Source organism: Embiotoca jacksoni, unplaced genomic scaffold, assembly GCF_022577435.1.
Source record: "Embiotoca jacksoni isolate LCO1_2020_lvr unplaced genomic scaffold, fEmbJac1.0.p SCAF_12, whole genome shotgun sequence".
In the NCBI taxonomy this organism is placed as follows: Eukaryota; Metazoa; Chordata; class Actinopteri; family Embiotocidae; genus Embiotoca; species Embiotoca jacksoni.
In genome coordinates, this window is record NW_027185252.1 from 18,797,819 (window position 1) to 18,822,002 (window position 24,184).

Here is a 24,184-nt window from a genome sequence, read left to right on the forward strand (position 1 = left end):
TGTGAAGGTTCATATTTCACAGGATTACAGATGTAGTAGCAGCTCCATCTGGAACTAATACTATTTTACAAATGCACGTGCATGGGAACGTAGTGGTATTTCATGTTCATTTTCATTTAGCCTCCTCAGCTTCTGTTATAAGATGGGAAAGTAAAAAGGTGAAGTTGTGTCAGTGTGTGGAGTGTGTAGTGCATGGAGGCTTATAGGATATGTAGAGTAAATGTGTGCCCTGTTTGGAAGTAAAGGGTCAGTCCATTGGAAGTCTGCATAACTGTGCGTAATGTTTTGGGATTGACACGGGTCACTCAGGCAGACGGTAATCACTGTGAACCCCGGCCAGCTTGGATACGCCTGCTGTTTATGTTTGGGGCAGGAGGGAGAAAGTGACATCAACAGTGTTTAGTGTGGCAGGAGAGTTAGACACAGAGAGGGAGAAAGAGAAGGGGGTCAGAGATTAGAAAGAGGAGCTAACAGGGGCGAATGGAGAGAGCACATCTGTCAGTGGCTGGAGATCATGGCAGGCTGGAGACACTAAGGAGCTTACAGCCTTAATCACAATGGGACACTATGGCCATAGTACAGTGTGGTATTACATAAATGGGCCACCGTTATCCACCATCAGCTCCACTGGACAGTCTGGACTGTTATCTGGCTAGCAACATGTTGTTTTGTTTTTGCTGTTGACATCATCCCACGAGCCCCCAGAGCAGACCAAAAATAATGTATTCATAGTCTCCCATCTGTCGTAGAGGTCTCAGGCATATGAACCCTTGACTTCACCACAAACTGCATGATTGGCGATCTAAAAGCAAAGCTGCTTTTGTAAATTCCTGAAGAGCAGTTATGCAGATGTGAGGTTTTCACCCGACAACAGCGACATGCTCTTCTTTCACACCCTTCAAGGGGAGGAAGAAAAAACACCAAACCTAATCCTCCTCTAAGATATGCATGGACGGGCGGTGTGTTTAAATGACTGGCCATTGTGTGCAGGCTTTGAACTCGCAAGGACTGGATTCAGAGAAAGAGACACGGAGAGAACAGAGGAGGATGAAGGGAGGAGGAGGAGGAGATGAAGGGGGAGGGAGGGTGTCAGAGCAGTTGGCTTGCTGTTGCGCTGGCGTGTCGTCAAAGGCATTACCCCCCCTATGCCCACCTACCCACCTGCCCGCACGCCACCAGCCATACCTCACACGGAGTGACACACTTTCTCCTCGGCTCGGCTCAGCCGCGCACCGCCTGCAGTCTACTGCTGCGTGTGTGGGCGAGTGTGTGTGTGTGTGTGTGTGTGTGTGTGTGTGTGTGTGTGTGTGTGTGTGTGTGTGAGAGTACGTGTCCTTCAGCAAACTCTGTGCTGTCCTTCAGCTGAATCTGTTTGGACTGTCTTCACACTGCACTCGCACCAGGCTCAGCCGGCAATACTCCATTCCCTGCTGCACCTCCGCCACATTCACCGCACAGTGCCACCGAGTTCTGGTGCTCTGCTCACATTACTATGTGGCCTCAGATATTCTTTATAGGTTAATGGGTTCATGATGTAACTGGATTTGTGTGTGACAGCGGAATAGTTTAATGGAGTACAGTACAGTTCGAAAATGTGAGGCTCGTCAGATGTTTTGTTTCTTATCCACCACACTCACCAAGAGGCGTCTGATCGACCCCAAACATAAAGCAAGGGTCACAAAGAAGCGTCTTCACCCACCGAGATAACAAGGAGTCAACTGAGTCAGATGTTACCGACCTTTACAGAGCCATGAAGTCAACATCATGGAGTCGGTCTGGATTACATGATGAGACACTTGAGATATATCCACAGAGAGGCGTTGGCAACTTCTGCAACTGACCTGTCAAGCACCTTTAAAAACTATGTAAAAACAAGTATGCCGAAGGGAACGGCTGCTGTTTTAAAAGCAAAGGGTACTCAAACCAAATGTGGATTTGAATTTGGTTTTCTTCTCTTTCTTTTCTGCATTTTGTATAACTTTATCTATAACTATTCGTGGCATTATTTTTGAAATCACCCTCACCTTACTTTTGCTCACTACTGCATGTACAATTAAACGTCCGTCAGAGTCTAATTATGTGTTTATGTGTATTTGTGTCCAGTTCGAGGAGGCAGAGGTCCTGGCCCAGAGCGTTGTGTCTATGGGGGAGGAAACGGGAGAATTTCTGCCCAGGGCTTACCTGGCTCTGGGTCTCTCCTGCAGTCTGCAGGCAGCCGAAGGTGAGGATACACAAACCTACAAGTAGACGAGTACACTCAGGATATCCTCTCAAGAAAAACAAGCATTGGTCGTCTTGGACGATAATTGGGTCGGAGACTTGACGGAAAGAGGACACAGTTTAAATCCTGTTTCCACTAGTTTCTTTAAACTATGACTACATTCTTTCTATCACACTTACTTTCCCAGGATTAACACAGGAGCAAGTTGAACCATTAGGGAAACACTTATTTACTTTGTCTCTGAATATTTCATGAGAAGAAAATCACTCTCTTGTTTAAGTTATGAGCCAACTCATCATGGCCTGCCCGTGATTTGTGTATGGAGGAAACACACAAGATGTAAAGTGTTGCAGACATGACAGTGAGACCTTCTCAATCCAGCATTTTAATAATTTCTCCAAATTTCTGAAAATGTCAAAGTGTTTCTTTTACCTCTAACTGCTCCTTATCAGTTAGACAGATCCTGTGTGGTGGAAAATATGAGTCATAAGGGTGGTGTTGAAAACGACAATTGACCAGTTGTATTTCACCTTCAAGATGTAACGATTTGTTGAACTTGTGATGCTTGTATCTAAAACTACTGTTTATTGTTAAAAATATGAAAAAGCTCAAATTGATCTGAGCTTGATCTTGCCCTCTCTGCAGCGACTCTGAAAGCAGATCGGAATCAATTCAACAAAAAAGCACTCCAAGCTTTGAACAAGTAGGTCTCAGTTTTTCTCGTATTCAACACATATGTATCATTTTATTTTTCAGCCTTGCTAGCGATCTCCTAACTATTAGAGAACCAGGTAACTACAAAACGACTCACACCTACCATCAATACTGTAATTTCAGTCCAGTACTTTGGTTGAGGAACAAATCTGACAACCCAGTTTAGGCGTGAAAGTTACATGTTTTGTAAGCGTGACACTTACACACAAATAATTGTCATGTGACATGGAATCATGTAACAAAGATTCTGCAAGGTTTGGAGGTTTTGACACCAAGTCCAAAATATTTTTTTGGGGCAGTATTAAAAGACAGGAGGGGTGTCTTGGTGGCATTAGTCATGCCATGCAAGACGATGAAGTTCGAATCCAACGTAAGTTTTACAACACAGTTTTTCTTGAGTTGTTTTTAGTTTCCAAACCCCAGCATGTTCTTTGTCCTAACCACAACCGTTTTTATTTTTCGTTTAACACAACTGTAGACTACGAGTAGAGGAAAATGTGAAACATTCACACCGAGACAGCGCAAAGCGTGGCTATCTCAAGTTTTACTGTAGTGGACCGCGTGTCTATTTCACGCTTTGCCATGATACCAGGTTGAATCTGATCACATTGAGCCTCAGCTCTGCTTTGTGTTTCGTGCTAATTAGCAAATATTAACTGCTAACATGTTAAACTAAGATGGTGAACATGATAAACACCTACTAAACATCAGCTTGTCCATGTTTTTGTAATGTAAGCATGCAAGTGTGCTGACATTTGCCTTTAGTGCAAAGCACCTGTGTGCCTTTGATTGCATTGCAGCCTCATTGCTGCTGTTGAGTTCTTTAATCCAAAAAAGTGAATCAAACACAACTTGTTTTTCCATTATTTTATCCCTCTGGTATTGAGGATTTCTCAGTTTATGACACAGACAGCAATCCAAAAAGTTTTCTATTCTATCACTGTAACCTATTCTGGCACTATATGAAGGACTATCTGTCTTTCCTCCACAGAGCTCTTTCATTAGATCCCCAGGATACTCAGATTGCTATGTACATGGCTCTCCAGCTGGCCCTTGTACGCCAGGTATGAGCGAACAAATAAGAGAGATATTGTAGTTTTTGTTTCTCATCAAAAGCAAACATCATTCATCAAAAACACAGCAGATTGTAAGTTATTCCTGAAAATGGGTGTGTAACTCTCTGGCAGGTATCTGCAGCGATGGAGCCCCTGCAGGCAGCTTTATCTCTCCGTGGGGATGACTTGCACTCCCTCCACCTGCTGAGCCTACTGCTGAGTGCTCAGAAACACCACCGTCATGCCCTGGACACCCTGGGCCTGGCCCTCAGCCAGCACCCCGACAACTTCAAGTAAAGCCCACAACACCATCCCACTCACATGCGCAACAGAAAATGTTGGTGGAGAGTGTTGGTGAATTGAATCGATCGCTGTACTTAGAAGACTTTGTAGGGTGTTTTTTCAAAGTGTGAGTGAGTGTGTGTGTGTCTGTGTGTGTGAGTAAGAGTAGCTCCAGTGAGTGGTGCAGCGAGGCCCCGTTCTAGCACCAGTCCTCTCCGTGGGGATAGGGTGTCTCAGTTCCACTATGTTGGAGGCCAAGCTCACACAAACACACGCACACACACACACACACACACACGCACACACTTGACGCCTTATTTAGACGTGCCGGAGTGGAAGCCTGCATTGCGGTACCTATGCCCCTCATACACCCTTACCCTTTTAACACTGCAGCGCTGACCCAAGCCAGAGTCCTGATTTACTGACAGAACTGAGATGTCCTAACACCTAACGTCTGCTACATTAAGCAGGTTAAATAAAACACATAAAAACAAACTTGAACTTTATAATTTTGTGCTGGTTGAGATTTAGTAACTCGAAAGGATACGCCACAGGTTTATGGCTTGAACTTGTGACCTTTTAGTTTGGGGTTGGTACGTGTAACCATGCATCCACTAGTTGACCTTTTAGCGAAATTATATCTAATTAGGTTGAAGAAATACGTACATGTTTCCTGTTATAATTATCACAAAATATTATGTTCTTAAATCTGATGTATCAGAGTTAATGGATTAAATGGCTATGTATCATTTAGACGTTCGCAAAATACCTACCCAACGAAGCAAGTTATATTTCACCAACATTTTAGACTAGAATCAAGCTTGAAATTAACTTATTTGAAGCAGGTCAACAGCAGTAGGAGCCCATTTCTCTGTTCACAGGGATGAGTCTGTTCAGATGTTCGGATTGAAAACACTAGAAACATGCTCATTACCTGAGAAGGAAATTGTATTGTATCAGACGTAGACAACATGAACCATCAAAGCCAATTATTTCCCACTAGCGATAATATGAAACATCAGAATGATGATGCAACATGCATCATCTTTCTGATGTTTTTTTTTTTTTTTTTAATTCTGTTTTTCAAAGCCCAGTAAAGCATTTCATAACACAGCCATTTGGGGTCAGTGTTGGCCTCCACGGTCCCAGCACAGACAGATGGGTTGCATCCATACATCAGGAGGGAGAGGAAATGCAGAAAAACAAGAAAATCGTTGAAACAACGAAGGGAAGGAAGGACACAAGAGCCTGACAGGGAGGAGAAAACACAAAGATAGAGTGGGTGGCAGCCATAAAGATGATGGCTTTATAATTACACAAGCTTTACCGATCAGTACTGTATGTACAGTCGGAAGATGAAATCTGTTCTCTTTCTGTCTAGATGCACAATTAGACACACACACACACACACACACACACACACACACACACACACACACCTCCTCCGTAGAGACACTTGACTGCTTTGACCCATTTAAGAGCTCTTTTCCGGGCTCAGCCAATCACAGCTCTCTCTGCGCCAGGAATCCCCATCGCCCCGGTAACCATGAGGTCATATGGGTAGAGCAGGCAGCATCAGTTGTTGTTTCCAAACTGTTGTTATGAGAGACGTTGAGTCAGAGAGACAGAAAGAGAGATATACAAATCTATGTGTCGGGAGTTTGCTGAATGGAACAGCTGAGAGATGAATTGTTGCTGGAGGTTTATTAACTGCATAATTACCTGGAAGCTTTATTGATATAATAGTAATATTTTACTTTATTTAATTTATCAGTTAAATATATTTGAACTGGACCAACATATCGATGGAGAGAGAGACATAAAGAAGAGATCTCTGCACAGACATGGCTCTGTTCACTCAAACCTGACTTGAGACCAGAAACTTAAAAACCTCATGCATTCATTAATATACATTTGTCATCAAACATGAATGTGAGAGAGTTCTGGTTTGACTGAGGCAGTGTGATAAAAGAATGGTGTAGTCTGCTGCTATACCAGCCTATCCATAATGAAATAAATAAACAGTACTGCTCCTAATGAGCGTTAGTTAGCCAACACACTGATAAATGGATAGCACAGTGTAAAATAAATCACAACGTTATGAGCAGTGCACTGATGAGTATTTTGATATTACATTATATCAAGTGACTATTTCAAAGTGCTCACTCCTATTGACAAACCCACAGAGAGTTATCACCTGGTTCTGCGGTGCCCTTCAGTTACACAAAGTGTTTTAGCGTAACATAAGATACTTGATCAACGATTTATTTTGTCCCCTCTTATCACTCCAATGAACATGTTCTCAGTCAAAATAGGCAGCTGTTTTTTTTTTTTTAGATTAAAGTCCTGTTATATTTAAAAAATAAAAAAAAATAAAAAAAATAAAAAAGCCTTTACCTTTTTGACTGAGTTTGCAACTAGCTGGTACACATACAGGTCCCGCAGTGTTTAGCGGCTAAAGAGACGCATATTTCCCTTGGGGAGTTGGTGGAGACCAAAAACAGAACCAAAAGCAGAGTGACAGTTCAGTCAGTGAGCAGAAACACAACTTTAAATTTGTGCTAACATTATTCAAGCCATTTAATGTTGAGTGCCGATACAGATTAAGTGTCAAATATGTATCTAAACCCAACCTATTTTGCACACTGAAATGGATCGAAATCCAGTCCGAATATACAGTGGGTACGGAAAGTATTCAGACCCCTTTAAAATTTTCACTCTTTGTTTCATTGCAGCCATTTGCTAAAATCAAAAAAGTTCATTTTATTTCTCATTAATGTACACTCAGCACCCCATCTTGACAGAAAAAAACAGAAATGTAGAAATTTGTGCAAATTTATTAAAAAAGAAAAACTGAAATATCACATGGTCATAAGTATTCAGACCCTTTGCTGTGACACTCATATTTAACTCACATGCTGTCCATTTCTTCTGATCCTCCTTGAGATGGTTCTACTCCTTCATTGGAGTCCAGCTGTGTTTAATTAAACTGATTAGACTTGATTAGGAAAGGCACACACCATAAGACCTTACAGCTCACAGTGCATGTCAGAGCAAATGAGAATCATGAGGTCGAAGGAACTGTCCAAGGAGCTCAGAGACAGAATTGTGGCAAAGCACAGATCTGGCCAAGGTTACAAAATCATTTCTGCAGCACTCAAGGTTCCTAAGAGCACAGTGGCCTCCATAATCCTTAAATGGAAGAAGTTTGGGACGACCAGAACTCTTCCTAGACCTGGCCGTCCAGCCAAACTGAGCAATCGTGGGAGAAGAGCCTTGGTGAGAGAGGTAAAGAAGAACCCAAAGATCACTGTGGCTGAGCTCCAGAGATGGAGATGGGAGGAAGTTCCACAAAGTCAACTATCACTGCAGCCCTCCACCAGTCGGGGCTTTATGGCAGAGTGGCCCGACGGAAGCCTCTCCTCAGTGCAAGACATATGAAAGCCCGCATAGAGTTTGCCAAAAAACACATGAAGGACTCCCAGACTATGAGAAATAAGATTCTCTGGTCTGATGAGACCAAGATTGAACTTTTTGGCGTTAATTCTAAGCGGTATGTATGGAGAAAACCAGGCACTGCTCATCACCTGCCCAATACAATCCCAACAGTGAAACATGGTGGTGGCAGCATCATGCTATGGGGGTGTTTTTCAGCTGCAGGGACAGGACAACTGGTTGCAATTGAAGGAAAGATGAATGCGGCCTAGTACAGAGATATCCTGGAAGAAAACCTCTTTCAGAGTGCTCTGGACCTCAGACTGGGCCGAAGGTTCACCTTCCAACAAGACAATGACCCTAAGCACACAGCTAAAATAACAAAGGAGTGGCTTCGGAACAACTCTGTGACCATTCTTGACTGGCCCAGCCAGAGCCCTGACCTAAACCCAATTGAGCATCTCTGGAGAGACCTGAAAATGGCTGTCCACCAACGTTCACCATCCAACCTGACGGAACTGGAGAGGATCTGCAAGGAAGAATGGCAGAGGATCCCCAAATCCAGGTGTGAAAAGCTTGTTGCATCATTCCCAAGAAGACTCATGGCTGTACAAGCTCAAAAGGGTGCTTCTACTCAATACTGAGCAAAGGGTCTGAATACTTATGACCATGTGATATTTCAGTTTTTCTTTTTTAATAAATTTGCACAAATTTCTACATTTCTGTTTTTTTCTGTCAAGATGGGGTGCTGAGTGTACATTAATGAGAAATAAAATGAACTTTTTTGATTTTAGCAAATGGCTGCAATGAAACAAAGAGTGAAAAATTTAAAGGGGTCTGAATACTTTCCGTACCCACTGTATTAGTTCAGTCAGTGCTTAGCTGAGTCCGAGCTACAGACCTCAGAGTCAGAGAAGGACAGATAGATGGACAGAGAGGTAGGTAGGGAGAAAGAGAGAGAGATAGTGAAAGGAGGTGCTTTCTCAGTTACAGGCTCATTGAATATCATTTGCTTTGAATATGTGAGCAAGCATCAGAGATCAAAGCTAATATCGGGCATGGTGCTGGGCATTCCGCGATTGTGTGTTTGTGTGTATTTGTGTATTTGGGGGATATGAACGCGTGCACAAGATCGTAAACTCGCACATGCATGTTTGTGTGTCGCTGCGTGTGTGCATGCATGTGTGTGATTCTTGTTAGCCGCTGCCTCTCTGCACCACAGCATACTGTCAGCTCGTTGTAGCATACCGAATTTCTCCCTTCCTTCCTTTTTCTCCCACATCCTCTACCCCCGGCTTCTGCCTTTCTCTCTCTCTGTCCTTGTCTGTTTCTTTCTTTCTTTCTTTGCCTCTCACTTTTTTTGTTTGGATCTCTCTGTCTCCATTTCTTCCTTTTCTTTGAAATTTTAATCACCCAGTAAACAGGCATGCATTTCAATGTGAAATGGGATTCTGCTACAGATTGAGAGAGCTGAGGCAAGAGAGTGCGGGACGGGGTGGGGGTGTGTGTGAGTGTGTTAGAGAGAGTGAGAGAGGAAAAGAGGGAGGGGAGAGACTGATTGTGGTCTCCCAGTTTGTGCTAAAGAGAATGATTATTTTGATTCTGCATTCATCTAATGGGATGTTGCAGCACGAGCAAGTATGTTGGAGTGTGCATGTGCACACGTGTGTATTAGCCTACCCATGCATGCCTGACTTGCTGTATGCTCTGCTACACAGAGCGAGCATGTCTGCACAGGCCTGTGTGTGTTAATCTCTATGCATGCGCTTCATATACATGTGTGTGTATATAATCGCATACATACTTCTGAGCATGGTGCACGTGTGCACTTGTGTGTGTGCATGCATCCATGTGCCCGTGGAGAATACACACTCTGATCTGTGGGAGTGCAGAATGAGTAATACTGTAGATGTACCACTTTTTCAAGGGAACATTATTAGCTATTTTTATATGGCGTTTTCGCTGGCACTCTCCGCTCTTAGCCGGCCACCACCGAGCGTTTACTCTCAGCTACTCTACTCGCTGCCTGCCGTCCTCAAACACCACACTCCGCACACACCGGCCTCATTCCCAGGAGGCAGGAAATGACAGCCTTTGTAATCCGACGTGTAGTTTTGAGTGTTGTAATCTTGATGAAATCTATCATTTTCTGGAGCTGCGAGGGAAAACACCGTCTGTGATTGAGCGATGAATAACAAAGTGGAAAAGACTGTATCCCTGGATGACTTGGATCAGTTTCATATTTCCTTATTTTGATATGGTGGTGTAAATTCGCGACTTAATTCAACTGCTTTGTTTAAAACTGGTTCATATTAGAAGGAGACGTTTATTCTTTATTTTACAAGTATTAATCCCACAGTTTGGGTCTTTTACATATAAATGAACGTCTGTTACATTTCCATACGGTCCCTTTGAAATGAGTCCACACAGTTCTAATTTAGCATAGAACCGCCCTGTAAATCTCCTTGTATTTCACAGTCTGCTGAGTTTTTAAAGGTCCTACATTGTATAAATTCAGATTGCCATTTCATTGATCATTCATTCCTTTTGAGTCGAAGAAAACACCAAGTGGTCATTCCTTCATGGAGTTAGCAAACCTTAAGGCCGAAGAAAACCAGTGGTTTGTTGGCTGGCCGAGCCGACTAACTTCCAGTTATGTTAACTTGAATGGATAAAAATAAATTAATAGTATGTTTTTTTTAAAAGGAGGAGAGAAAAGCTCCAGGTTTTCTCAACTGCAGGTTTAAGTGCATTTTATCATATTTTTGTAAGATCAGCGCACTTTTGTTTATGTCACCATGATTCACATTCAGTCAATGTTACAGTAGGTCTGCTCAGTATTCTGCCCCCTTGGTCATCCATGGCCCCCCACAGTGGCTCTATGCTCTACCAGGGGGCCCATGTTTGTTTGAACTTGTAAATTTAATAATATTATTTGTGTTGAACAGACAAAAGTCTGAGACTCCACCATTATGTGAATACCACCTTTTATTTAAGAATAAACAGTAAACTCATTTGAGGATATTTTTCATGTCGTACATTCAGGTTTCACAGAGAAAGTCAGGACTTTGTCATACACACACACACACACACACACACACACACACACACACACACACACACACACACACTTTGTCACATTTCAACACTCAGATGGGTTTACAACCGCACAATGCTACTAAACGCTTTGTCACATTGGTAATGGGGAGCCTAGAGATACACACAATCACACACACACACACACACACACACACACACACACACACACACACACACACACACACACACACACACACACACACACACACACACACACACACACACACACACACTGGTGGGCTCCTACTGGCAGGCGTATCCTTAACACAGTGTCCCTCAGCAGCACTTGTCATCTGCACGTCAGTAAATCCAACCCCCTTCCTCCCACACACACACACACACACACACACACACTCTACATTTTTTCATTTCAAAAATCCCTCCATCTCCTCTTCACACACACACACACACACACACACACACACACACACACACACACACACACACACACACACACCCGCCCGCCCGCCCGCCCGCGCACACACACACACACACACACACACACACACACACACACACACACACACCCTTCCTCCAACAGTCCACCGACCCGTGAGTCAGTAACAAGGCACATTTCAACAAGAGTTTTCTCCCCTGACACAAGCTCGTCTCACTCCGCTATCGATTCTCACCCTCCCTCCATCACTTCATCCATCTCTTCGTCCTTCCTTTTCTCCTTTCCACTCTCTCTCTCTCTCTCTCTCCCTCTGTCCCCGACCCCCACCCCACGCCCACACACACCTCCCACCCCCACCTCACCCCTCCACCCTCTGACAGGAGAACACAGAATAATTGGAGGAGCCTTCAGCGACAGGGACGCAGTGGACAGCGAGGCAGGCAGGCGTCACATGTGGCGAACACCATGTTCTCTCTAAATCTCCCTCTCTCTCTCCTTCTCTCTCTCCCTCTCTCTCTTTCCCTCTTTCTCCTTCTCTCTCTCCTCAAACTCATGGATGAGTGATGCCCATGACAGACTGTATCCTCTGTGAGCCCCTTCTGGCAATTGCTACAGAGACACACGCACAAAAACACATCAGAGACTCCCACATCACTTAACCAGTTGTCTTCAACTAAAAGGGCTGAGCGGAAACACTCTATGGCCTCTACTCATCAACTTCTCAACACACCGCAGCACACACACACACACATACACACACATCTTTACTCTCTCTCTGTTTCTATTGATCCAGTCCACATCTGTGAGATGTTGATGGGTTCGGAGCACTTACCCAGATACTGCAGGGGCTCAAACACATACAAACACACTCACACACATGACTGTGCACATGCATGCATATTTATTGTTTTTTTTTTTTAATCATTTTTATGACCTTTTTTTCTTGCAAATCTACAATACTTTTTTCCTACTTGCTTTGATTTCTACATTTCCTTTGAACATGTGTTCCATAGCTAATATGATCGGTGATAATAGGAATAGGTTTGAATAAACACTGCTTCAGGTTAATTTACTCTGTATACATACGGGTATAAAAGCAGTGGACACTAGATCAGATCAACTTATCTATTGTAATCGGCTATGTACCGCAGGCTTTTAAAGTGGCTGTAATTAAACCTTTACTTAAAAAGCAGACTCTTGATCCAGTTGTTTTAGGAAACTACAGACCAATTTCCAACCTGACGTTTATTTCTAAAATCCTTGAAAAAGTTGTTGCAAATCAACTTTTTGATCATTTACAAAGGAATGATCTGTTTGAAGATTTTCAGTCAGGCTTTAGAGCTCATCATAGCACAGAAACAGCTCTGGTGAAAGTTACTAACGACCTTTTGTTAGCCTCAGATAATGGACTCGTCTCTGTACTTGTTCTTCTGGACCTCAGTGCTGCTTTTGATACGATTGATCATACGATCTTATTACAGAGATTAGAAGATGTTACAAGGATTAAAGGAACTGCATTAGACTGGTTCAAATCCTACTTATCAGATAGATTCCAGTTTGTCCATGTCAACAATGAGTCTTTCAGATAAACAAGAGTTAGTTATGGAGTTCCACAAGGCTCAGTGTTAGGCCCAATACTTTTTACTTTGTACATGCTTCCATTAGGAGATGTCATCAGGAAGCACTGCATAAACTTCCATTGTTATGCAGATGACACTCAGCTATATCTTTCTGTAAAACCAGATGAAACTAATCAGTTCGTAAAACTTGAAGCCTGTCTAAAAGACATAAAGGCCTGGATGACCAAAAACTTCCTACTTCTAAATTCAGACAAAACGGAAATTATTGTACTTGGTCGTAAACACCTCAGAAACTCTTTCTGTAATCACTTAGTTACTCTAGATGACATTGTCTTGGCCTCTAGCAAAACTGTGAGGAACCTTGGAGTCATCTTTGATGAGGACTTGTCCTTTAGCCACCATATAAAGCAAATCTCCAGAACTGCCTTCTTTCATCTACGTAATATTAATAAAATCAGGAAAATCCTTCCTCAGCGTGACGCAGAAAAACTCATTCATGCATTTGTTACTTCAAGGCTAGATTATTGTAATTCCTTGTTTTTAGGATGTCCAAATTACTCATTAAAAACCTTGCAGCTGATCCAAAATGCTGCAGCAAGAGTACTGACGGGATTTAGCAAGAGATCATATTTCTCCAGTTTTAGCTTCTCTTCACTGGCTTCCTGTGAAATCAAGAATATAATTTAAAATTCTCTTGATGACTTACAAAGCCCTACATGACCATGCTCCATCATATCTTAGAGATCTTATAGAACCATATAATCCTAGCAGAGCACTTCGCTCTCAGTACGCTGGTCTACTTGTGGTTCCGAGAGTTTACAGAAGTAGAATGGGAGGCAGAGCCTTCAGTTTTCAGGCTCCTCTCCTGTGGAACCAGCTCCCAGTTTGTGTTGGAGGGGCAGAAACCCTCTCTAACTTTAAGATTAGACTCAAAACGTTCCTTTTTGATAAAGCCTATAGTTAGGGCTGGCTCAGGTAGACCTGAACCAACCCTTAGTTATGCTGTTATAGGCCGAGGCTGCTGGGGGACCTCGTTACACACTGAGCTTCTTTTCTTTCCTCCTACTCTTTAACTGACTCATACCTCACCATCTTTTTCTCTCCCATAGTTTTTTCTTATTGTCTGTTGTCTCAATTCAGTTCCCTCGCTCGCGTAGTTTCTGTTCTTTCTTTTGCAGATGTCCCACCATGGAGATGCATGTCTCTGCCCTGTGCTTGTCGTCTCCACCAACAATTCTTCTCTCCTATCTCTATGCTGCCCTTTTCTCTCTCTGCTCTCCCATCACCCCAACCGGTCAAGGCAGATGGCCGCCCACCCCTGAGCCTGGTTCTGTCGGAGGTTTCTTCTTGTTAAGAGGGAGTTTTTCCTTCCCTCCGCTGGAGGTTTTTCTCCCTTAGGGAGGAGTTTTTTTTTCCCTCCTAGCTTTTGTGGGAATTGTTGAATTGTTGGGTTTCTCTGTATAATATTGTAAAGTCTTGCTGTCTTGCTGTCAAGACTTTAACGTGTTAAGCGCCATGAAATAACCTATGTTGTGATTTGGCGCTATATAAATAAAATTGAATTGAATTGAATTGTTTTGGGTCCACTTTTCTGTATAATATGGGTGCATAAACACATGATGTGGTTATGAAACATGAACAGGCAGTTTAAACAAAAGTGAGTAATGTGTGTATGTGCGTGTGTGTTTCTTGGTACAGCTTGCTGTTCACAAAGGTGAAGCTTGAGGAGGCCCTGTTTGGCCCCGCTGCCGCCCTGCAGACCTGTGAGGAGATGTTGCAACGCTGGCAGAGCCGCTATGACCTCAGCCGCTCCAGGTGAGGTGAATAGGAGATGTGTGTTTGTGCTGCTTTTCTTATCATGTACTGTACAATGCGCGATACCTCGCCACTCAAGCATTTTTGTACTGCTGGGCATCATGAAGCTTGGAAGGGGACCTGTTTTCTGCTTTTGTATCGAATATCCATTGTGTGTGTGTGTGCTAATGCATTTTTGTTGTTGGCATGGAATTATAAGGTTCTACCTGTGATCTCTTAAGATGTTCATTTTTTTAACATTATATTTGCAATACTGTTCTCCATTGTCTCTTGTGATAAGTGGAACTCTAAATGCACTGCATTTTAAATGGGGTCAGCTGGAAAAAATCTATCGCAAGTAAAACAAGCAATTTGGATTTTTCTTTTTAAAGTTTGACAAGTTAGTCTTTCTTTATCTTTTAACAATCTTTAAGGGTGTTAGGATGATGCAGACTTGGTTCAGGTCTGTTTTTAGGCACAAAAACATGTGTTTTTCACTGAGAAATATGAAATTAAAATGCAATTCCTAAAATCTTACTGAGAGTGAATATTTAACTCTTGTATCCATCTGGTTACTCGTGTAGTTTTCTCTGCTTCAGTGCTCTTCTCTTTTTGTCGTTTATTATGAAACCAAATTTTCTTCTACTTGTAAGCCTGACCAGGTCGGGCCAGCACTGCCAATGAATGTAGTCGCATCATCAAGTACACGAGCCACAGGCTGCACAGACACAAACTCAGCTGGGATCATGGTCGAGTTAGCATTAGGTCACTAAATTTATCAGCAACTAGATAAAAACCTGAATTTGAGCAAATTAAGTAATATTAACTAGCAAGCTGCCTAGCATTTGAATTCATGGTAAAAATCCAACACTGAGGAGGGGAGAAGTTTCTGTTCATTTTTGGCACATTTTTAAATGAAACATGTAGAATAATAATAATGTAAAGTTGAGATTTGGTTATTTTTCATGAAGGAAGTGTTTGGTGCACATGATCAGTTCAAGGACTTTCAGAATTTTTTAAATCCTGTGATTATTTTTACAATGTCTGGCTTTAATAACTGCTGTAATTTATTGTCTTTCTTTTTCTTTTTTTTTTTTTAAGAAACCATGCCTTTAAAATTGGCCTGCAGGTTTTGGGATTCAGAGTTTTTACAGGTTAAGAATTTTTGTTAATTTTATTTATCTAAGATGGACTTCCTCCTGAAACTCAGTCACAGGTGGAACCTTATAGAGCCTGAATAACTCAGCAGACAGAAAAATGTCTTCTTAAATCAGCATTCTACACAACATGTTAATAACTCTTGTTCCAGCCACACTGTCCATGCATATGTCCTGTGTGTTACAGTGAGACAGATGATAGTAGCAGTATACCGATGGCTGAGAGGCCAGAGGTCAGCCCCGGAGCCAGGAAGCTCTCCATCCATCTCACCCTGCCTGACTTCCAGGACGCCTCCACAGGTCTGCTCTCTCAAAGCTTCAATATTCTTAAAAAAAAAAAAAAAAAAAAAAAAAAAAAAAAAAAAAAAAGCCTTGCCACTGTGCATGTTTGAACTGCAACAGGCTGAATTGATTATTTAAAGTCAAACACATCCTCCTTTCTCTTTGGCGTTGGATAAATACCAGTGAAAAAGGTGAATTTGTTGGTCAGTCTAAATCCCCCATCTTTTGACCTATTTTGGATTAAAACCCTGTTTGCCTGTCTGCAACCCAGTTTTGGGGAGCAGATGGGCTGTTGAAATGCCAGTGATGTGACTCACCTCTACACCTGTGTCCTCATCAGGATCAGGGATCTGCACACTTCCCATTCAGCTACAGGAAATGTCTTTATGTTCTGGAAATTAAAAGAATGGATGTTTGTTTTGAATGACTCTGCAGTTTGCTCCTGAAATTACTAAATTATTTGTGTTTCATCATCCACCTTTTAATTTTTTTAAGGGATTTAAATTGAATTGAAATGCTTTCATAATGTCAAAGTATAATCACTACGTCACCCAGGATTTAGCTTCTTACCATCTCTTTAAAAGGAGCATTAATTCTCAGTTCTAATGGTTGTTTATTCTTGTCCCTTCACTTACACCAGGATCACTGAACCCTTCCTCAGTTGCAGTATCTCGTCTGGAAGCGGCGCTGTCCGAGGTGTCAGACATCAGCTCCACTCGTCGCCAAGGACCCACCTACATCTGGACCACCCTGGAACGCATTTGGCTGCAGGCCGGTATGACAGTGGCACACATGACTGTCACAATTTATAACCTCGAGGTTCCTGGAATCTCTCAGTAAATTAGATTTGAAAATCTGGCTGCCAACAGGGAATCTCTTTTCACTCCTGTTTGTGGAGCCGGGCCAGCCACTTACCATGTAATTGTAATGTGTTCCTGAACTGAATGACCTAAAGCCAAGAAAAAGATGACTATGAAGAAACCTTTCCATAGAAATGGAGATTGACAGTAATCAGATCCCAAGGTTTTGTGTTTCCCAGCATTATTAAGCCTTATGAATAAGAATCCCATTATCAAATAGACAAGATGTAGATTTTAGACAATAAAGCTTTTAAATTATTTAATTTTTATCTCAAAAACTAAAACAATAAGTATCTAACAAGGACAGCACAGAAGTGTTTTCAGATTAATGTTATTGTTAGCATTCAAACACACTCGCAATGACACTGCTAACATCAAGTATAAATAATCAGGTATTATGTTTAACATGTTCATTATCATAGTTTAGCACTCTAGCATGCTGACATTTGCTAATTAGCACTAAGCCCAATGAACCTCTGATGCTATTGGTTTTATTGGTTTTCCGGTATCTGATTATGAACCAAAATAATAGAAGAAATTAAAATAAAGATTGCACTAAACTCAATAGTTCATCCTGAGGGGAGTATGGACATATGTACCAAATTTTTAGCAATCGATTTAATTGTTATTGAGGGCCCAAAGCCCAAAAATGTCAACGTCCTAACGGTGCTAGAGGAAATTTAAGGGCATCGCTGCAGTATGTAGCGGTCAGAAGGTGGCTGTAATACGCCTTAAAGCTGTCCACCAGCCGCCATTAAATAACATAAGGAGAATATTAATAATTGAATAGTTCACAGTGGATTTTGACTATAGGACCTTTGCTTGAAATGCCCATCCTTAATCCAACTGTTGCCTGATATTTCAGCCTGGACCATGGTGACAGATCAATATCGCTACATGCTACAAACAATATCGAGAGAATAGGTACATCTAATGTTGAGGCCCATGACTAAATCCAAAGACAGTTTGTTCATCCTGGTCTTGTGTCATCTCGTGTTTTCTGATCCGTCCAGTGGTAATAGATAGCAGAGCACCACATGTGGTGTTCCTCAAGGATCGATTCTTAGACCACACATACCTATGGTTAAATACAATGGTCAGATGTATCTCTACAACAATGACCTGACTAGGGATGGAAACCTCACTCTCCACTTTAGAAATGACCTCACAAAAGAAGTCCTGATCAAAACTAAATAAATAGAATTCCTGATGGCACATTTTCATGAGAGAGTGCTGTACAAATGTGACTGTAAAAGCCGTGCAGCCTGACAGTTTGCTGACCTGCTTATAAACTCAGTTGAACGCCGATCTCTCCGGGGAGTTACACATTGTTTATGCACTTAGTGCAATGTGAGCACACATTTTTTCACTGCAGTCATAGAAATTAACTAAGAATATTCATCTGGCTGCATATAGAGAACCCAGTGTCATTACAATAAGAGATATATGGTGCATATGAGGAGACGATATGTGACCTCGTTATTCTTCAGACTTATATAATTTAATGTGATCACTGGGATCACTGGAGCCATTTGCTGTAACAGCTGACCGCACAAACAAGCGTAAACAAGTTAAACTGGATGGTGGTCAGAGCCCGTTCAGTCTCGCTGAGTACTGCATGCTTTGTGTAGGAAAGAGCGCATGTACTTGCACGCATGTGACCGCGGCTCTATTAGGGACAGAATGCCAGCAATGCATACTGCTATTACCTCTTCTCCTTCAGCCTTCAGTCTGCCTGTGGAAGTTCACAAGAGAGCAGAGCATTAGCAGGAAACGATGGGAGAGTAATTCAGAGATGCTCCGCGCAAACCGCACTCCATCATGTACTCAGCTGCAGTGGGTGAAGCATGAGAATGGGAGTCCATACAGTGAAGGCGGTGATGCAACCGTCATACCAAGAGAGGTTGTGTGGAAGGGAACGACGGGGTCACGTCCCCCATGGTTCAGCGTAATTTGAAGGTTATTTTCTGTCTAACCTTTAAACCCGGCTATTTCTCTGCTGAGAACAGGGAAAAATAGAACATGCTCCTCAAGCTATGTGTGTGTCGGGCCGAGGGTGTGTCCCCTAATTCAAAGCTGGGCCCCTCTCGCTCCTTCCCAGCATTCCTCTCTTCATCGGTCACTTCCTCTCTCAATCTGACATCCTCATCGGTCGCACAGGAAAAAACATGGACATACGGCTCTTTAAGAGGGACACATTCACCAGTATATGACACACATACATACCTGCAAAAATAGAAATGGTCTCCATTCATGCAAGCACTGATCTAATAGGGTGTTTTTTTTTCTCTGAGAGCTCAGGTGAGAAGCAAGAAGAGGCCTTATGTAACCATTCACTGAATCCTTTTCCCCCGAAATGAAGCTATGAAAAGGAACCCTGGGGCTAAAAAAAAAAGGGCTTGTATTTTTTTTCATCTAGCATGCGTGCACTAACAATTTCCCATCTGTGCATGAGACACAGGTAAACAAACACAACATCCGCTACCAAACACACACATGGGTTCTGTGCGCTCGGGAGCAGACGGGCACTTCCGATGTATTTGCACAACACGGTTCACAGACACATACTGGAACTGAAGGAGTTTCTTTCTCAGGGTTTCTCTGGGTGTGTTGACCCAACGTTCACTCGGATGATTGACAGCTCCCTGCTCCAGCATCCTGTCCAGACATTGGTTGAGTCCAGCCTCAAGGGGGGGACAGGTCCTCTGGTCAGCTCTGTGTTTGAGGTCTCATTGGCGAATGAAGTGCTTGTGGGCGTTATTCTCAATGTGTGTGTGTGTGTGTGTGTGTGTGTGTGTGTGTGTGTGTGTGTGTGTGTGTGTGTGTGTGTGTGTGTGTGTGTGTGTGAGTGTGTTTGTGTCTGGGGTTTGTCCTCGTCTTCCCCGCAGCACAGAAAAGAGGCAGGCAGATTTGGTATGTAATGGCCATATTTAGGCAGGACTTTTCATGACTTCCCAGGCACTACATCACTCCCACTCTCTGTCTCTTTGTGTCTGTTTGTGTCTATCTGTCCGTATGCGTCCATCCAAGTGGAGTATTTGAGCTGTTTATGTTTCACCATGATGCTGCTGAACTTCCAGTTCATATCTGTCACTGTCAAATGCTGCTAAAGGGATTAATACTATTCTTCTTCTCTGTTCTTTCTCTGATTATCCATCTTTTCTACATCCCTCCCCAAACTCTTCCTTCTTCACCTCTTTTTGCCCCATCCTCCCTCTATTATCACTATACCTCCCCATCTTTTTTCTCCCTTCGCCTTTCCTCTCCATCTTCCCACCTGTCTCTTCCTCCCACCATCTCCAACCATCTCCTCCTGCAGGGGAGTTGTTCATGGTGGACGGTCGGCTAAAGGAAGCTCAGTTCTGCATCGCTGAGGCCAGCTTACTCTTCCCCAACTCCCACTCCATGCTGCTGCAGAGAGCCCGCCTGGCCGAGCTTCGGGGACAACTGGACGAAGCCAAGGGCCTGTACGACGAGGCCCTGGCCATCCATCCCACAGGAGAGCAAATACTGGTGCACATGGTGAGAGACACTGAAAGCTTTAGAGGCTGCAAAATTCAATTAGACCTTATGTAACACTCTGCTCTGTTCAGTGTCACACAGTGGTCAGCATGCACACACATAGACACACACACACACACACACACACACACACACACACACACACACACACACACACACACACACACACACACACGGCATGCATGGATACACTAACACATTTTAAGTGCTGAGTCCATTAAATTAAAACTGACGTAATATTCAGGCTGAACATGCGCTCATGGATGCCCCCTGCCATACAACTGAACACACACTTTCACATATACATTCCCTGTGCTTTACTTGAGTTCACTAAATTACATTAAATTATATGTTACGCAAGATGTTCAGAATTAAGTCAGGCACGTTCAGTCTTGTATGAACTCACACATACTGACGCACATACTGTAGCAATGTTCACAAATTTAAATGTTTTTCTTACTTCCAACAGATTGAATCTCATTAAATTTAAATTCCGTCGGCTGTCTTTAACATTCACACACAACACATACAAAGGGTACACACACACTTTCATACTGTAGTGTATGTACTCTAACACCTGTAAAAGTCAAATGTTCAATTTTAAATCGACAAGCACTGTGAACATGAGAATACGGCTTATAAAGTATGCACACACACATCTTGAAATATGTTTGTTACGAGGTGAGGTGTTTCTGGACCCAAACGCAGGCATACAGACTCAGGTGACAGGCAGAATATAGTTCAAAAACAGTCTTTATTGTTCAACACAGGCTGGTACCTAAAGTCAATGTCTGATTCCCGAGTCGGGAGGGAAACTCCACCGACTCTCACTGGGGGCCAAGCTGTGCTGGAGGAATCCCGAGGTCCTCCACAGCAAGCAGCAACAGACTCTGGTACAGGAGTGACTGGTCAGCTCTGACTGGTAGCTCTGCAGCACCTGGTACTCCCAGGTTGTCTCCCATCCAAGTACTAATCAGGCTCAACCCTGCTTAGCTTTGGCAATCAGCCAAGATTGGGAGCCCTGACTGATTGCACGGACTAGAAGCAGAAACAGGGTACCGGTACGTGACTGGCAGTGTGGACCGACACTAGATGACTGCAGGGGCAGGGTACATATAGTCTGGGGAGGTGATCAGGGAAATGAGCCACCTGCAGGTGGTGATTTGGGAAGAGTGGTGGCAGCTGCTGAGACCAGTGAGGGGTGTGGCCATGGGAGGTAACAGGAGGCGGGGAGAGGACACAACACATGGGAAAACAATAACAAACAGATAGGGGAATGACAGAAAACATGAGGAGAGGTGATTGGGGACAAAACAGAGGAGCAAACAGTAGGAGCAGACAGGAATCCTGACAATGTTACCTGAAACCATTTATTCATTCATTTATTTTGTGTATACAGATTCAGGTCTATCTGATCACACACACACACACACACACACACACACACACACACACACACACACACACACACACACACACACACACACACACACAAACACACACAAGAGTTAAGTTAAAGTTTGTCTGAACTTCACACACTCTGAGTCACATGAATAGCACACATGGGACACAGGCATACGCACACACTAAACACCTGCAGTAAACAGTGGCAATGTCTATCTCTGAATTACTACCTTTTAATACATTTTTGAATGTAACTTGTTCATTTTAAACAAAATCACTGTGGTGAGAACATTGTCTGAATATTATACAGTGCTGTTATTTTCTTGATAATTGTTATATTTAAAGATGACCAATGAGAATACCAAACTTTACATCGAGTAACACAAACTGAATAAGTTTATGAATAAATCATAATATAACAATGTCTTTGGAAGGATTCCACATTCAATATCAGATGGAATATCTGTATTTCTTCACCACAGCTTTAATGTATCCTGGCATGTTTCATCAATAGCTGATCAATACCTCATTAGGCTGAATCAGGTGTGCTGCTGGTGGACCGGAGTTATATTAAAAGGTTATATAAAGGCTTTGTCACATGTACTGCAGTATATCTGCCTCTCTCAGAGGACAATATTAATGTCAGTTAATGACATTTCTGTTTCTGTTGTGCAATTCCATAGAAATTATGAGCCTTGGTAGCTATTAGCTGCTAATATTAGCCAGCAATATAAGCAGTCATCACAAATTCCTCCATTTGTCAAATGGCTGTAGATTATGTTAGCCTGTAAAACTCAGTTATATTGTGTTAAGTGTTCTTTTTTTAATTTTTCTTGAAGAAACATAAACATTAGCTGATAAAATTAGCATCTTTCTTGTGTGATTCAGCACAGATTTTCATTTTATTGTTATTAGCTGCTAATACTATCATGCACCCTGGCAGCAGCAATGGATGCTGCTCCTAGTCCTCAGTGTTTTCCTCCTGTGTGTGGTGCTGCACTGAGTCAGCGTCAGGACTGTGATCATTACAGTCTTAATCATCACTTTATAGCTCCGTCACATTCTGACATGTATTTGTTGTGGGCAACCTTAAAATTTCAGGAAATAGAAACAAACAAATTTTGGTCCATAACCAACAAATGAAATTAAGAGCTCAAAGACTTCTGGTCACTCCCCCACTTTTCTTTCATCCCAGCAGATCCTCTCTCTCTCTCTCTCTCTCTCTCTCTCTCTCTCTCTCTCTCTCTAAGTGCTACACTATAAAGATCCTCTCTCGCCCACTTCTACCCACTCGCTCGCTCAGTCTCTCTCCCAGTCTGTCTTTCAGATGATCCACGGGATTAACTGCAGCTACTCTGACCTTTGACCTTTTCTGTTGTCATGGTGAATAGAGCAGAGAGGGATATTCCTCAAATCCAAGACCACTCTACACGCACTCACACACACACACACACACACACACACACACACACACACACACACACACACACACACACACACAATGACTGTGGTCTCCATAGTGACCATAGATGTGCTGGTTGATGTCTCTTTGATTTAAGCGCTAGTCATCTTGTGACCACATAAGGCTAAGGCTTTTGCTCCTACTGTGCACTTTTGGAGGTGTGTGTGTGTGTGTGTGTGTGTGTGTGTGTGTGTGTGTGTGTGTGTGTGTGTGTGTGTGTGTGTGTGTGTGTGTGTGTGTGTGTGTGCGCGTGTGTGTGCGTTTGTGGAGTCAGTCCCACTGGAGTAGACAGACGTACGCATCTCTTCCATATTTGGCCTGTGGGAGAACCAATCCCAGGGGGTGAAAAGTTGAGACAAAGCCAGCTGGCAGTGTCCTACTCTGGGTCTCTTACAGGACAGATGTGCTCTCAGTTGGAGTGTATGAGTGTGTGTGTGTGTGTGTGTGTGTGTGTGTGTGTGTGTGTGTGTGTGTGCGCGCGCGCATGTGCATTGTGTTTAGGCATGATTGTGTTGCTGCACGCCAGCCTTTCTCCATGGATTTGGCACACATGTGGACTATTTGGGCTTTTTGAATGCATGCACTTGGATTAAGGCGCATGTCGTACTAATTGACCCAAATACCAAAATTCTTCCATACAGAATACTATATGTTGTGGGTTACATATTAGACATGCTAATGGAGGAGTATGGTAAATAGCTGCATTCTTGCATTGTGATGGAGCCTAAGTGGGGCAGTGTGTGGGACATTTTATTTGGAGCACTGCCCATATTTCTGGCTTGCATCAGCCTGCCAGAATACAACCTACCATTGCTGCTACTCTGTGGCTCCAGCTTCATGCATTTATTTTTATACTGTATCTGCTGTGGACACTTTCTGTGCCAGTGGCCCATTTATTCTGCTCTGCCTTAAGGGGGATT

The 24,184-nt window shown here is 42.9% G+C and overlaps 1 protein-coding gene across 1 annotated transcript in view; it reads left to right on the forward strand.

Annotated features, from left to right (window-relative positions):
* ttc7a (tetratricopeptide repeat domain 7A) overlaps positions 1-24,184 on the forward strand; it is a 59,457-nt gene that overhangs the window by 21,081 nt on the left and 14,192 nt on the right. The window contains exons 12-19 of the mRNA XM_069145269.1: positions 2,104-2,221; positions 2,867-2,924; positions 3,927-3,999; positions 4,123-4,283; positions 14,482-14,598; positions 15,922-16,034; positions 16,657-16,791; positions 20,196-20,398. Coding sequence (XP_069001370.1) covers positions 2,104-2,221; positions 2,867-2,924; positions 3,927-3,999; positions 4,123-4,283; positions 14,482-14,598; positions 15,922-16,034; positions 16,657-16,791; positions 20,196-20,398 — 978 coding nt within the window. The remainder of the gene's footprint in view (positions 1-2,103; positions 2,222-2,866; positions 2,925-3,926; positions 4,000-4,122; positions 4,284-14,481; positions 14,599-15,921; positions 16,035-16,656; positions 16,792-20,195; positions 20,399-24,184) is intronic.